General features: G+C 36.8%; 1 protein-coding gene across 2 annotated transcripts in view; it reads right to left on the bottom strand.

Moving 5' to 3' along the window:
* The window catches only part of LOC126890694 (set1/Ash2 histone methyltransferase complex subunit ASH2), an 84,144-nt gene that overhangs the window by 45,785 nt on the left and 21,215 nt on the right, over positions 1-17,144 (bottom strand). The window contains exon 4 of one of the 2 annotated variants that reach the window (XM_050659841.1): positions 13,842-14,183. In XM_050659841.1, the coding sequence (XP_050515798.1) occupies positions 13,842-14,183 (342 nt within the window). Of the gene's footprint in view, positions 1-2,002; positions 2,143-13,841; positions 14,184-17,144 lie in introns of those variants that run through there. The other variant, XM_050659843.1, reaches the window with a different exon arrangement.

Raw genomic sequence — 17,144 nt, 5'->3', positions numbered from 1 at the left:
ATTTTCAAGACTTAATAACTCGGATAAAAATAATTATTATGAAAGTCAGAAAGTGACCAAATCAAAGCTTAAAGCTCCCTCTACAAGATCCTGAAGAATTTTTTTACTAAACTGTTATTTTTAATTATTAACAAGCGTATTAGGCGACCGTCAATGGTGAGTGCGAAAGAGATGCACCATTCCGGCCGTCCAGTGGTGAATCTCACTCGTACTCACATTGACGACCGCCTCAATACAGACTTAGCGCTCATTGTTGATAATTAGAAATGACAGCTTAGAAATAAAATAATGACAAAAATTTCTTCAGGATCTTGTAGAAGGGGCTTTAAACTTTGATTTGTCACTTTTTGACTTTCATAATAATTAGTTTTAACCGAGTTATTAAGCCTTGAAAATAGTTATTTTCGCGTTTTTCAAATTTTAAATCGCATAGGTATAACTCGAAAACAATCAATTTTAGAGAAAAATCATAAGAGACCTTTTTTACTCAGAATGACCGAAAGAATCGAAAAAAATGTGCCCGAAGTGAAAAAATTATTTTTGTGAATTTGTTTAAAAATAGTTATTTATGAAAAAGTTCGTGAAGTATGCTTTTGCGAACGCACGCTATATTTAGATACATCGCGTAAGTTCGCAAAAAGTACTTCACGCACAGTTTCATACAATATTTTATCTACTCTTCGATAAACAAATAAAAAGACTGTAACTCTTCGTCACTGGAATTGATTTCTATTCTACAATTTTTAGAACTTTGACATTTAAAAATCCTAACTACTTTCAAACCACAAAACTGTCAAAAATTTTGTTGTAAGTCATTGCTCATATTGTCATCACCATGACAACGCGAAAGTTAAGGATATTTGATTATTAGTCTGGGCAGATTATCGAAGATTATTTCATTCATAGGAGATTTTGACCAATAGAAAGCTACAGAAATCTAAATTAAATCGATAATTTTTGATAATTTCCCGTCGTCAAGTATATTACGTCAGATGTCCTTCGTTGCTATGAAAAAATACATTCAGTGACATTAATGACAATTAATGTTTTAAAAATTATAAAAGTGATGACTTTCAACCGTAAAATATTTATAACAACTGTGTGTTTAATTGTACATATGTACTTACATAATTAAATTACAATAATATTTTGGTTTTGAACAGTTTTATTCATGAAATAATCGCAACAAATTGCACTCGATCTTTAAAATTAATATAAAATTTTTGCCCTCGTGACACTTTGACATAATTTCACTCGCCATCGGCTCGTGAAATTAAAACTATCAAAGTGTCACTCGGGAAAAATTCAATAATTTTAGAGCTCTTGTGCAATTACTACTGAATATTCCATTTTTTAGAAAAGTTATTTACCAGCAATTTTATTGTTGGAATCGAATCTTATGATTCTATATATTAATAATATAGGTATGCAAAGTCCGCAGATAGTTTGCTAATAAAGTGCCTTTTCCTCCCTTGAATGATTACTGTAAGTAAACTTCATTCTCGGGAGGAAAAGTAGCACTTTTCTTTCTTGTTATACAAATAGCTATTCCTTGTATTTTGCTAATTAGCCCAGAGTATATATGAAAGTGTGCCAGAAAACCCATTGAAAGTGTGCGAAAAAGTAAATCTCATTTAAAATACATTGTTACTTCACGCACACTTTAAACCCTTCACGCACTGCTATCTATAATGACAGTTTTCACAAACTAAAAACTGATACATATATGACATAGAGTAGATAAAAATAGTTTAAACAATTTTTCGACCACGGCACCGCCTGACACCCTGTGGATTTATTATAAGGACCTCTTTTTGAGTAAGTTTGTGCAAAAAACTCAAATCAGAATGATTTACCTAACGGGGGCGACGATACAGCCTGGACTAACAAGACAACTTTTACCACTAAACAAATCGATAACACGCATTTTAGTATCTCTCGACTGGCCTATAAGAATAAAAATAAACAGAATTTATTATCAGTTAACGATTGCAATACATACGTGCAGGTCTCATCTGTATAATTTTTGTACGTGCCATTGTGCATGTAGTTATTTAGTTATTATTAAATACACTAATCGATGAACAATCAAAGCAGTGACTCAAATTGTTGATTATCGCGTTAAATGAACTTACATTTGACAACTATTTGTTGACGACCTGTCAGGATTGTTGAAAAATCTTTAAAAATGACATATCTACTAAAATTTTTAATATTTGGCAACTAGGTATTTACTGATGAAAAAATATAAGAAATATTTAATGAAAAACTGAAACTTGTATAAAAATGGCAAATGTAACAGTAAAGTGTTAGTATGAATCTATTTAATTGGTAAGAATTTTATATAATAGTGGAACTGTTTACACAATAGGTACACAAACACGCCCTTATAGTATTTTTAGTATGATAAAATTGATCCAAATAATGGCATAACCCAGACATCCAAAGTGAAAGTTATCCTCCAACACCAAATTGTTCTATATGGTCCACATAATGTTCAGAAAAAAGTCACACCATTTTGAGCGTCGGGTTTGGGGGGGGAGAGGGGGGAGAAATCGGTAAATTCGTAGTTTTTTACGTTTTTCTTCAATATTTCTAAAACTATGCGGTTTAGCATGAACCACCTTCTATACAAAAATGTTCTACATTAAATTTGAAATAAAAAAGGTCCTATGCATAATCCTTCTAAAATGAATGGTTCCAAAGTTACGGAGGTAGTATAGTGTAATTGGTCCAAAAAACGCCTAACCCAGACATCCAATGTAAAAGTTTTCCTCCAACACCAAATTTTCAGTAAAATTGGTCCACATATTGTTCAGTAAAAAGTTACATCATTTTGAGCGTCCGGTTTGGGGGGGGAGATGGGAGAGAAGTCGGTAAATTAGTAGTTTTTTTACGTTTTTCGTCAATAGTTCTAAAACAATGCTTTAGCGTAAACAATGTTCTATACAAAAATGTTCTAAATAAAATTTAAAACAAAAAAGGTGTTATACAAATTGTTATAAAATCAACGGTTCCAGAGTTACGGGGGGTGAAAAGTGAAGGTTTTCGATACTTTTTATATTATTTGGACTATTGATGATGATTTTGGGTGGTGAGGTTGACGCTTCTTCAATGGCTTATCACTAACATACCATCGGCCACTGAAATAGCAAATTTTATTTACAAAAAAATTTCTTTCATCAGTAATAATATTATAAATTGCCCAAAAATATATAAAAGGTATCGAAAACCTCCACTTTTCACCCTCCGTAACTCTGGAACCGTTGATTTTATAACAATTATGTATTGGACCTTTTTTGTTTTAAATTTTATGTAGAAAATTTGAGTATAGAACATAATTTACGCTAAAGCATAAAGCATAAAGCATAGTTTTAGAAATATTGACGAAAAACGTAAAACAACTACTAATTTACCGACTTCTCCCCCCCCCCCCCCCAAACCGGACGCTCAAATCGGTGTAACTTTTTACTGAACAATATGTGGACCATATAGAACAATTTTGTGTTGGAGGAAAACTTTTACTATGGATGTCTGGGTTAGGCCTTTTTTGGGCCAATTATAATATACTATCTCCGTAACTTTGGAACCGTTCATTTTAGAAGGATTATGCATAGGGCCTTTTTTATTTCAAATGTTATGTAGAATATTTTTGTATAGAAGGTTGTTCATGCTAAACTACATAGTTTTAGAAATATTGACGAAAAACTTAAAAAACTACGAATTTACCGATTTCTCTCCCCTCTCCCCCCCCCCCCCAAACCCGACGCTCAAAATGGTGTGACTTTTTTCTGAACATTATGTGGACCATATAGAACAATTTGGTGTTGGGGGATAACTTTCACTTTGGATGTCTGGGTTTGGGTCTAGTTATACCATACTATTAGTTATTATATATTAAATCATAAATGTTGCATAATATTTTATTACGTAAAAGTTTTTAGTCCATTCACTCACGGTAAAATATTGCAAAACCTCTATATTTTAAAAAACTGCTTGGATTGACATAAATTTGGAATACTATGATGCTATCATAGCTGTGTCGCTATGTGTATAATTTGGCATGTCAAAGAAAAAAGTGAAATTGTGCCCATGTGTGATTTTGCCCTAGGGGTATTTCGCCCCTTCTCGGGGGTGAAAAAATACACGTTCAAAATAAGTCCGGAAATGAATATACAGTTTTTTGCGTTTTTTCGCTAAGTTTATACTTTTAGAGTTATTTGCGGGTGAATATGTTCATTTTTCAACAAAAAAACATGTTTTTACACGGTTTTTCGTAAATAACTCAAATAGTAAGTATTTTATCGAAAAAACAGTCTTAGCAAAAATATAGACTATTAAAAAGTGAAAAAAATGGTGTATGTATAAGGTAGAAGCAGAGTTATTATTCTTCTTCTTTTAGCCCATTTCTATCTAACTTTGGACATGGGCCTTCCCCAAATCTTTCCATTTCCGTCTGTCCTTGGCTGCGTATTTCCAGTTAGTTCCTGCAGCTTTTACAATATCGTCCTTCCACCGCATCTGAGGTCTTCCTCTTCCTCTTCTTCCTGTCCACGGTCTCCAGTTTTGTATTTCAGCATTCCATCTTTTATCTTCCTGTCTCGCATTGTGGCCCGCAAATCTCCATTTTAACCCTGTTATATGTTCAGTTACATTTGTTACTTTTGTTTTCCATTTGTTTGATTTTCTGTCTTGTAGTTTTATTCCCAACATGGATCTTTCCATTTTTCTCTGAGTTATTTTAATTTTGTTTATGTTGGCCTTTGTTAATGTCCATGTTTCTGAGCCATACGTCAGAACAGGAAGGATGCACTGGTCAAATACACGAGTTTTTAGGTACTGTTGTATCTTTGTTCTTTTTAGTATCCATCTTAACTTTCCAAATGCTGCCCACGCCAATCGGATTCTTCTCTGTACTTCAATTGTTTGGTTCTCTTCAAATGTTGTTTGGTCAAATTCCGAATCGAATATGTCAACGTGAAATAACCACAAAAACACTTTTGGGAAACCCATTACAACTTAAAGTGTATTAGTTTTGTTTTTTAAAAAAGTTTCTACCATCAAAAGTAAAGCCGGCCACACATGATACTGCGGTGTCGTTCGACAAAATCGTCGATAATATCAATTCTGCAGTACTGCAGCATAGAAACCAGTTTCTCCGTGGTAAAATTGTAACACACGATCAAAATTTTTGTCAATTAGTCGAATTCTACAAAATTGTATCGTGAGTGGCCGGCTTAAGCAAGTTACATACGTTCAAAATAAAGTTATATCGGCGATTTTTTGTGTTTTCTGCGTTATTCCTTCAATTTTTAGATTTTTAGTCTACTTTTATATAAAAAACGGTTTTTTACAGAACTCTTTGGAGACGTATTGGTATAATATAATATTTATGGATAACCGTCGAAGGCCGATATGATCAACCAAAAAAAAAGAGACCTATTTAGTGATTTTTCTAGTAACTTTCTTGGGTGTGAATCTGTCTTTTTAGTTTACTCCTCCTGGTTTAAAAACAAAACATAGACTTACAAAATAGTACATTTTACCGTCTTTTACGTGTACATCATCATGAAAAAAAAACAGAAGTTTTCATCGAAAACATAGTTTAATGTATTCGACAAAACAGACATATCTAAAGTGTCCGGCATTAATACGAGAAGTCGTAAGAAATACTCAAAGATTATTTAGGTTTTTTGTAATATCCTTATATTTTTACATCTTTAGATTCTCCTCGATGTTTTCGTTCTTAAAATATAAGGTTTTGTTAAGTTATACGAGGTAGTTTAAAAGATAATTACGTTTTTTTATTAATTTCGTAGCAACATTCACACCCTCTAGAACTGTAGTGATTCGACATCAAAAAATCTATTTATGTTCAAATGATTTCTAATATAGCCAATATTGTTAAAAATTATTAATATAGCGAAATGTTTAATTTTGGTATACAGGGCTGGTCGAAACTCGAAATTAGTATTTTCTTAGTTGTCTTAAATGGGACTCCCTATATTTTAATATTGTAATGAAATGTTATTTTATGGTACCTACTATTATTTATTAATATACCTAATATTATAAAAGAATTATTATGCCCTATACCAAATTACTTCAATTTGTGAGTTATTCGTGATTCTTTAAGCCAAACATTAATTGCAAAAACAATTACATATTTTATTAGGTTGGCCGTGAAAATATTCAAAGAAAAAATAATGTTTTGTAATTTATTAATAATCAAATATTAAAATCTAAAGCTAATCCATGGGTAACTAGTCAACGAGGCTAGACCACAGTGGCAGAAGATTGCCAAATATGGACAAACAGTGAAAGGCTATTGGTTTCAATGGAACTCCTTGTGTCTGAGAGATGAGTTTTCACTCGTAAATGAGAGTCCAGATGGAACAAAAACAAGTTTTTCTCCCAAGGGCGTGTTTGCAGAACTCCCCGTTCCGGGGAAGGGCATTTTGGGATCAATAGGACTCTGGCCAGACTCCGTGCGAGGTATTATTGGGTTAATAGTCGGCAATATGTGGAAGAATGGTGCAAACAATGGGACCTATGTGCATCCAAGCAGGGAGCCGAAAAGGGACTTAGGAAAAAACTTAAACAATACATCGCTGGAACCTTATGGAAACGAGTTGCTGTCCACATTCTGAGACAATTTCCAATACCAACATCAGCAAATAAGTATTTGATGGATGCTATCGACTATTTTTCCACATGGCCAGAAGAAGTTGCACTACTCAAACAAAAAGACAGTTAATGAGGCTCTTCTTGAAAATGTCGTTTCCTTTTGTTTAATACCAACCAAGGGCAACTTCGAATCGGAAGTTTGGAAGAACATGATGGTTTTGCTGGGAATTGAGAAGACCAGTACTACAACGCTTCATCCTCAGTCAGGCGGCATGGTAGAAAGACATAACCGGATCATCAACAACTACCTGCCCAATTTGTACATGAAAACCAGAGGGAGTGGACAAACTGGTGCCTACCTAAGCACCCAACATGAAGCAACTGGTTACAATCCAGCAATGCTATTGACTGGTTAGGAGATGAAGGTTCCCATCTACCTAATACATGACAACCTACCAGATGGAAATACAGACCATGACACACTCCCCGAATATGTCAGCAGCCTAATGTATGCACTGGTTAAGGTCCACTATTTCGCTAGGAATAAGCTGCAACTCACCAGTGGTCGGGTTAGGTTCAATCAGAAATCCAATCCCGTTAGGTTAAGAGTCTGGCTCTACCAACCAACAAAAAGGAAAGGTCCGAGTCCCAAGTTGCTGAGAAACTGTGAGGGACCGTAACTGGTCACTAAGAAGATAAACTACCTTAATTATAGGCTGCAACTGACGCCCCGGACTAAGCCTAAGGTCGTCTACCTGGAGAGACTGTGTCCTGATGAAGGACAAAATCAACCAACTTGACAAAATCCACCAAAACCAATTCCGGTCGTATGCTTTAGCGAAGCCGAGAATACTCTTTTCACCGCGACTATTCCACTCACCGATGCGGATATGTTCTCGTAGCCGGTAAACTTCTGGAATTTGGTATTATCGCTTGCATTCAGGCGCCATCCTTACTTGGAGAAGATTTTTGTTCTGCTCATGCACGCCCGCTGTAATTATTATGTAATTAGAATTTGTAAATTGATTGACGTTATTTAGACTGCGTTGTGGTTCACTTAATCTGTGAACTCACAGAAAAACGTAACAATATTTTAGTAATCAAATATTAATCTAAGCTAAAACGATCTGGCAGATAAATATGCCCGAGAAACCTTAGAGAATGTAACTATAGAGGACATATTCGCGATGTGCAAGTACTTGGAGGGGTTTAACTTTCCTAAATAAATCATATTGTCAATTAAAATTGTCAAATTGACGTACCTACATATAATTCATACCTACTGTATTCAATACCTAATACTATATTCATACCTAACTGAAAAAATGGGCTGAAAGCATGAACCTAAAACTTATTCACGATCCTTGATTCATAGAACCTTGCCCTAATTCATACGATAAATTTGTAGAAATCGTAAAGCAAGTAGTATCACGGAAATTTATCCCCCTAGAGTTTGTCTAACTGAGTACATAGCGGGGCTCAATGAAGAATCTAAACCCCTACATAAAAGAAATGAACAGCTATATGAGGAAGACCCTTTCTCGGAAGCAACAATACAGGCTGGGGAGGAAATGTTACATGCGATATCCGCCAACAGAACGGAAAGGTAGTGCAAGCTGGTCACGAGTATGGACATAAAACAAAACAGCAGACGTGCCTGGAAGCTGATTCGGAATCTTGGCAACGATCCCGCTACTCCGGCAGTCAAAATGACAGAAGTCACACCCGATCAGATAGCCCATCGTCTTCTAATGAACGGTAAGACGACATCGAGAAAGAACCAGGTGAGAGCTCAACGGAATATCGACGAAGAAAGAGATGTTCTAGGTACCTCTTTTTGTCTAGAGGAGATGAGAGGCGCGATCCACCAAATGAAAGATAATAAAGCGGCTGGCCTGAACGACATACGAACAGAACAAATAAAGAACTTTGGATTAAAAACCGTAGAGTGGCTCGTAAAAATGATGAATTGCTGCATCCGTACATTACAAATCCCCAAAATCTGGAGGAAAGCTAGAGTGGTAGCCCCCTTAAAACCAGGGAAGGATCCGGCGGATACAAAGAGTTTTAGACCTGTCTCTCTTTTGTGCCACCTTTTCAAGGCATTTGAAAGAATGATACTGAACCGGATCGCTGAATATGTGTAGACTAAAATTATTCCAGAACATTCAAGATTCAGACCCGGAAAGTGCTGCTGCAGTCAAATTCTTAATCTCACCCAACATATTGAAGATGGTTTTGAACGGAAAGAAATAACAGGAGTAGCGTTCATAGACCTAACTGCCGCCTATGACACAGTTAACCATGAACGGCTACTCGCAAAACTCTACGAGACTACAAAGGATTTCTGATTAACAAGGTTAGTGAAATGTCTCCTACAGAATAGACGCTTCTAGTCCAAAAACGGTCTAGTAACGCTCCAGTCCAAGAACGGTCGGTGGAGGGACCAAAAAAATGGGCTACCACAGGGAAGTGTCCTCGCGCCGATTCTATACAACATATACACCAAGGACCAACCCATACACCAACAAACAAGGCAATTTATTTACGCTGATGATACAGCTGTGGCAGCTCAGGGAAGACCCTTCAATGAAGTCGAAGTGAAACTGACAGATGCCCTGGGAGACTTAGCTCTATACTACGATAAAAACTATCTGAAACCCAATCCCACAAAAACCCAGGTATGTGCTTTCCACCTTAGAAACAAGCATGCCCGAAAGCCGCTGGAGGTGGAATGGCGTGGTCAGATGCTGGAACACAACGAGACGCCAAAATACCTTGGCATCCGTCTGGATAGAACTCTGTCTTACAGATACCACTGTCAAGATGTCAAGAAGAAAGTAAGTGCCAGAAATGATATTATCCGCAAGCTAACTAATACAAAATGGGAAGCACAACAACACACTCTCCGCACTTCTGCCTTAGCATTATGTTTATCGGCCGCGGAGTTTAGAGCACCAGTATGGGCAAACTCTGCTCACGCAAAGAACGTCGACGTTGCTCTAAATGAAACGGTTCGTATAATATCGGGTTGCCTGAAACCGACACCTACCGAAGAGGTATACCCCATAACTGGGATTGCTCCACCATCTATCAGGAGGAAGGTCACATCAGAGGTGGGACATGAAAGGAGCCTCCACGTAGATTGTGATCACTTGTGAATACAATCGGGCGTCCCCTGGAAACGAGTAATGTCGGCTAATCCTTTCAACACCGGTGCACCAACAACACAGATGCAATCAAAATCAAAACGGTCTTTATCAAGGCCATTTTTGATGACGACCTCAATTAATATTGAAGGACTATCAGCAGATAAAGAAGACCTATTGTCTAATATGTGCAGAGAACATGGTGTCGATGTTCTACTGGTTCAAGAAACCCATAGAGGTACTGCAAGCCGCAGACCAAGGATTCGGGGTATGAAGCTCATACTGGAGAGACCACACGACCAATATGGTAGCGCAGTCTTCGTCAGACCAGATATCGACGTAGCATCCACATCTCTAACAGATCAAAATGACATCGAGATCCTCACAGTGGAGATAAACTCCTGTACAGTAAAGTCAATCTACAAACCACCAAACGCTGACTTTGCTTTTGAGGAACCGAATAACTTTCAATCACAGCAAATCAAATTCGTACTGGGTGACTTCAACTGTCACAGTGTCGCGTGGGGTTACAACGAAACAGATTCCAATGGCGAAGAACTAGAAAAATGGGCTGAAAGCATGAACCTAAAACTTATTCACGATCCAAAGCAGCCTGCGTCGTTCAACAGCGGAAGATGGCGCAGAGGTTACAACCCAGACAATATATTTGTCAGCGACAGAATTGGAGACCAGGTGACAAAAATCGTTGGAAGCGCCCTCCCAAAGACACAGCACAGACCAATAATTTGTCTTTCCAACGCGGCAATCAGATACGAAATTGTTCCTTTCAAGAGAAGGTTCAACTTTACTAAAGCAAAATGGGAAAAATTCTCTGAAACATTGGATCAAGAAGTTTCCCAGCTAGAACCTTGCCCTGATTCATACGATAAATTTGTAGAAATCGTAAAGCAAGTATCACGGAAATTTATCCCTAGAGGTTGTCGAACTGAGTACATAGCGGGGCTCAATGAGGAATCTAAACCCCTACTTAAAAGATACGAACAGCTATATGAAGAAGACCCTTTCTCGGAAGCGACAATACAGGCTGGGGAGGAAATGTTACATGCGATATCCGCCAACAGAACGGAATGGTGGTGCAAGCTGGTCACGAGTCTGGACATGAAACAAAACAGCAGACGTGCCTGGAAGCTGATTCGGAATCTTGGCAACGATCCCGCTGCTCCGGCAGTCAACATGACAGAAGTCACACCCGATCAGATAGCCCATCATCTTCTAATGAACGGTAAGACGACATCAAGAAAGAACAAGGTGAGAGCTCAACGGAATATCGACGAAGAAAGAGATGTTCTAGGTACCTCTTTTTGTCTAGAGGAGATGAGAGGCGCGATCCATCAAATGAAAGATAATAAAGCGGCTGGCCTGGACGACATACGAACAGAGCAAATAAAGAACTTTGGACTAAAAACCGTAGAGTGGCTCGTAAAAATGATGAATTGCTGCATCCGTACATTACAAATCCCCAAAATCTGGAGAAAAGCTAGAGTGGTAGCCCTCTTAAAACCAGGGAAGGATCCGGCGGATACAAAGAGTTTTAGACCTGTATCTCTCTTGTACCACCTTTTCAAGGCCTTTGAAAGAATGATACTGAACCGGATCGCAGAATATGTGGAGACTAAAATTATTCCAGAACAAGCAGGATTCAGGCCCGGAAAGTGCTGCTGCAGTCAAATTCTTAATCTCACCCAACATATTGAAGATGGTTTTGAACGGAAGGAAATAACAGGAGTAGCGTTCATAGACCTAACTGCCGCCTATGATACAGTTAACCATCAACGGCTACTCGCAAAACTCTACGAAACTACAAAGGATTTCCGACTAACAAGGTTAGTGAAATGTCTCCTCCAGAATAGACGCTTCTACGTAACACTCCAGTCCAAGAACAGTCGGTGGAGGGACCAAAAAAATGGGCTACCACAGGGAAGTGTCCTCGCGCCGATTCTATACAACATATACACCAACGACCAACCCATACACCAACAAACAAGGCAATTTATTTACGCTGATGATACAGCGGTGGCAGCTCAGGGAAGAACCTTCAATGAAGTCGAAGTGAAACTGACAGATGCCCTGGGAGACTTAGCTCTATACTATGATAAAAACCATCTGAAACCCAATCCCACAAAAACCCAGGTATGTGCTTTCCACCTGAGAAACAAGCATGCCCGAAGGTCGCTGGAGGTGGAATGGCGTGGTCAGATGCTGGAACACAACAAGACGCCAAAATACCTTGGCGTCCGTCTGGATAGAACTCTGTCTTACCGATACCACTGTCAAGATGTCAAGAAGAAAGTAAGTGCCAGAAATAATATCATCCGCAAGCTAACTAATACAAAATGGGGAGCACAACCACACACTCTCCGCACTTCTGCCTTGGCATTATGTTTTTCGGCCGCGGAGTTTGGAGCACCAGTATGGGCAAACTCCGCTCACGCAAAGAACGTCGACGTGGCTCTAAATGAAACGGTCCGTATAATATCGGGTTGCCTGAAACCGACACCTATCGAAGAGGTATACCCCATTGCTGGAATTGCTCCACCACCTATCAGGAGGAAGGTCACGTCAGAGGTAGAACGGAAAAAGCAGGAGACGGACCGAAGAGACCCCTTATATGACCACCAAACTCAGCCAAGCAGACTAAGATCTCGGAAAAGCTTCCTGAAAACATCAAGATCCATCCCCGAAGCGCCAGAGACGCGCCGAATACACCTATGGCAAGCGTCAGCTACCGCGACACATTTTCCTCCCTCGGAGGAAATGGCTGCTGGACACAATTTACCGTATCCGACTTGGAAAGCGCTAAACAGACTAAGAACCGGCGTTTCACGTTGTGCTAGTAACCTGAAAAAATGGGGATACCAGGAGGACGATACCTGCGACTGTGGCGCGGTTCAGACCAGCCGGCATCTACTATCATGCACAGAGATGAGAGAGACCTGCACAGAACAAGACTTAATTATAGCAAATGACAGGGCCATCTATGTGGCCAACCATTGGAAATACAGAATTTAAAGTTGTTGGTGTTCCGGACACGGAAAGTAAGTAAGTAACATCAGAGGTAGAACGAAAAAAGCAGAAGACGGACCGAAGACACCCCTTATATGACCACCAAACTCAGCAAAGCATCTAAGATCTCGGAAAAGCTTCCTGAAAACATCAAGATCCATCCCCGAAGCGCCAGAGACGCGCCGAATACACCTATGGCGAGCATCAGCTACCGCGACACATTTTCCTCCCTCAGAAGAAATGGCTGCTGGACACAATTTACCGTATCCGACTTGGAAAGCGCTAAACAGACTAAGAACCGGCGTTTCACGTTGTGCTAGTAACCTGAAAAAATGGGGATACCAGGAGGACGATACCTGCGACTGTGGCGCGGTTCAGACCAGCCGGCATCTACTATCATACACAGAGATGAGAGAGACCTGCACAGAAGAAGACTTAATTATAGCAAATGACAGGGCCATCTATGTGGCCAACCATTTGAAATACAGAATTTAAAGTTGTTTGTGTTCCGGACACAGAAAGTAAGTAAGTTTGTTTGATATAGTGAAACCTAGCTAAATACTTGCACTTGTCTGTTCCTTTGATTTGTTTATCTTCGTCTACTTCCAGCTGTTTTATTTCTGTATACTCCGTTGTTAGGCATTCGGTTTTCTTTAGGTTTATTTCCATCCCATTCTTTGTATATTCCTGTTCCCGTTTCCTCACCATAAAACTGAGGTCATCTTCGTCTTGTGCAATCACTATTTGGTCGGCAGCAAAACTTAGGCAGGGTATAAAGGTATTCGTTTTTTACTGGTACACTTTTTTGTCCATGGCCATAGCCCTATAATATGCATCTTTTTCGCATCAAACTCGCATTAGCCTATAGGGCTGATGCGAGCCAAATATGTACATAAATTTGTAAATAAATAATTTTTGTTTTTTACAAATAATATTTGTAAATTGGTAAAGAAAGATAAGTAGAAAACTGTAAACAACTAATTAAAATAATCCACAAAACAATCGTTTACACATACTATAGAATAAAAAAAATATACTTACTGTGCTGAATGCCCATATCAGTCACCTTCAACATCCCGCCTTTAATCATAGCTTCATAATTAGGCTTAATCTGAGTTAAATCTGTATTCATCAAACCATACATGTTCCCAGCAGCGCTGTCTTCGAAAAGAAAGAGAATGTGGATGTCTTTGATGAGTGCCTTGGTTACTGTTAGATGCCAACTTTGTGTGACCCTTCTTGAAGTTGTCGTCAATGCCTCCCAATGGTGGTCAATGTATGGGATAATTTCTTTTTCTTTGTTGAATAAGAGTCTATTGGTACCTTCTCTAAAACTATTGTGTTGAAGATTGGCCACTGCTGTCACACACATTTGCTGGGTTTCTGAAATAGACAAATTGTTATTTTGTAGGAGTAGAAAAAAGTACATACAGTAAAACCTCTATTAACTGAAACCTTTTTAACCGAAACATCGTTTAACCCGGGAGCAGTCGCGCCGTGAGAAAAAATCTCACATTTTGTTCTTTTCCGTGATAACTTGATGAAACATTTTTCAACATTGATTTCCACTAGTAAGTGCCTCGAGGAAGATCGTAGTAATGCGTAGAAATTTTTTTTTATTTTTTTTTATTTTTTTTTGTGTGGAATGTATGGCTTTGGTGAGAAGTAATTAGCTTTAAAATTGTTAGAAATAGATATTTTTAACATAAGAAGTAAATAAAAATATTATAAAATAGAAATTTGATTTAAATTCGTATTTAAATCTATATTGTGAGATTTTTTCTCTGCGCGCGACTACTTACGTTATACCCCAGGCTGTGGGTGAAAAAACGTGGTATAATTCAGGAATTTTTGAAACCTATCAGGTGGTGTAAAGGACGATGCCAGAAATAACTTCTACTAAAATGCAACCAAAAATATTGTGCGCTTTTTTTTATTGCGATTTTCATTTGTTAAATTTGCAATTTTTAAATATTTTTAATTTTGCAGCTTAGGATATTGATTTTAGAGAAAAACTTTTTTATAGAAAGTTGTAGTTAATTAAAAAACCTACAATTTGAGCTATAGTAAGTTAAATTTCGTTTATTGGCTATTGCAAAACAGCCTGCGAAAGGTCCAAAATGGCCGTATTTTACAATTGCATTATTTATTGTACAAATAATTTTTTTTATTTTTTAAAGCTTTAAAATGAAGATCTTTCAATTACAAACATAAAAGAAATTTAAAGCCAGATTAACGAATTCGTTGCTTAGATATTATAAATTGTTTATCCCAAGAGGTCAAATGTCAAAGGCTATAACTTTTTGAAAAAAAAATCGTAGAGAGTTGGTTTTCCAATCTCCTTCTAAAGAGTCATATTTTCATATTCTGATGTAAATAAATGCGTAAAACATTTTTAAACTTCTAATTTTTGGGTTTGAAAATAAGGGGGCAAATTTCGTTTTAACATTTAGAGCTGAAGCGGCCCTGTACATTCTATGAGTTTTTAACTTACAGATTATTGTTGCTGAAGACGAAACGAAGATTTATAAAAAATAAAAAATTTCTACGACCAACTGAAGCCGAGATAATTTTTGGGTTTGAAAATAAGGGGGCAAACTTCGTTATAAACATTTAGAGCTGAAGCGGCCCTGTACATCCTTTGAGTTTCTAACTTACAGATTATTGTTGCTGAAGACGAAACAAAGATTTATAAAAAAATAAAAATTTTCTACAACCAACTGAAGCCGAGATAATTGTTTTTTTTTCTTAAACTGTAGTGCCTTTATAACAATTAAGAAATTATTTTACAGTCATTGACTAAAGAAAGACTTATACTATCTTAAAATAAAAATTATTATAAAATATAATTACATTTAATTATTAAAAATTATTTTTAAAATCGGTGCTTTTGCGAGCGGCCGAATTTTGCAAATCGTCCGGACCTCGATTTTTGACCCTTCGCTTCGTTATCGAACGTATTCGCTTCGTATCTGATTAGTGTACAGATAGCGAATGATCGATAACGAAGCAAAGGGTCAAAAATCGAGGTCCCGGCTCGCTTCAAATCCGCGCGCTCGGAAAATTTTTACGTAACTTGTATTAAATTTTGACAGAAAACAATTTAATAATATTACCATTATAATATACAGTCTATTTACCACTGTATTTGTTTTTCTTGATAAACTTTTATATGTGAAATCTCATTTCTGAAGAAATAATATTACAAAACTGATACATACCTATATATGAAATATATAGCTATATTTTTAATTTTTTCATTGTTATATAATTATAATAATAATAATGTTACTTCTTATTCTACAATATAAAACTTTTTCTTCTTGTAGTGACTATCCGTTCAGAAATGAGATTTCACATAGAAAAGTTTACCAAGAAAAACAAATACAGTGGTAAATAGCCTGTATATTATAATGGTAATATTATTAAATTGTTTTCTGTCAAAATTTAATACAAGTTACGTAAAAATTTTCCGAGCGCGCGGATTTGAAGCGAGCCGGGCGATTTGCAAAATTCGGCCGCTCGCAAAAGCACCGATTTTAAAAATAATTTTTAATAATTAAACGTAACTATATTTTATAATAATTTTTATTTTAAGATAATATAAGTAGTTCTTTAGTCAATGACTGTAAAATAATTTCTTAATTGTTATAAATAAAGGCACTACGATTTAAGAAAAAAAACAATTATCTCGGCTTCAGTTGGTTGTAGAAAATTTTTATTTTTTTATAAATCTTCGTTTAGTCTTCAGCAACAATAATCTGTAAGTTAGAAACTCATAAGATGTACAGGGCCGCTTCAGCTCTAAATGTTTATAACGAAATTTGCCCCCTTATTGTCAAACCCAAAAATTATCTTGACTTCAGTTGAACGTAGAATTTTTTTATTTTTTTATAAATCTTTGTTTCGTCTTCAGGAACAATAATCTGTAAGTTAAAAACTCATAGGATGTACAGGGCCGCTTCAGCTCTAAAAGTTTATAACGAAATTTGCCCCCTTATTTTCAAACCCAAAAATTAGAGGTTTAAAAATGTTTTACGCATTTATTTACATCAGAATATCAAAATATAACTCTTTAGAAGGAGATTCGATGTTTCACCAACTCTCTACGATTTTTTTATATAAAGTTATAGCCTTCGACATTTATTTGACCTCTTGGGATAAGCAATTTATAACATTTAAGCAACAAATTCGTTAAGCTGGCTTTACAATTTTTTTTATGTTTGGAATTGAAAGATCTTCATTTTAAAGCTTTAAAAAATAAAAAAAAATTATTTGTACAATAAATAATGCAATTGTAAAAAACGGCCATTTTGGACCTTTTGCAGGCTGTTTTGCAATAAC

Source organism: Diabrotica virgifera, chromosome 8, assembly GCF_917563875.1.
Source record: "Diabrotica virgifera virgifera chromosome 8, PGI_DIABVI_V3a".
Lineage (NCBI taxonomy): Eukaryota > Metazoa > Arthropoda > Insecta > Coleoptera > Chrysomelidae > Diabrotica > Diabrotica virgifera.
This window is presented reverse-complemented; position numbering and strand designations above follow the sequence as displayed.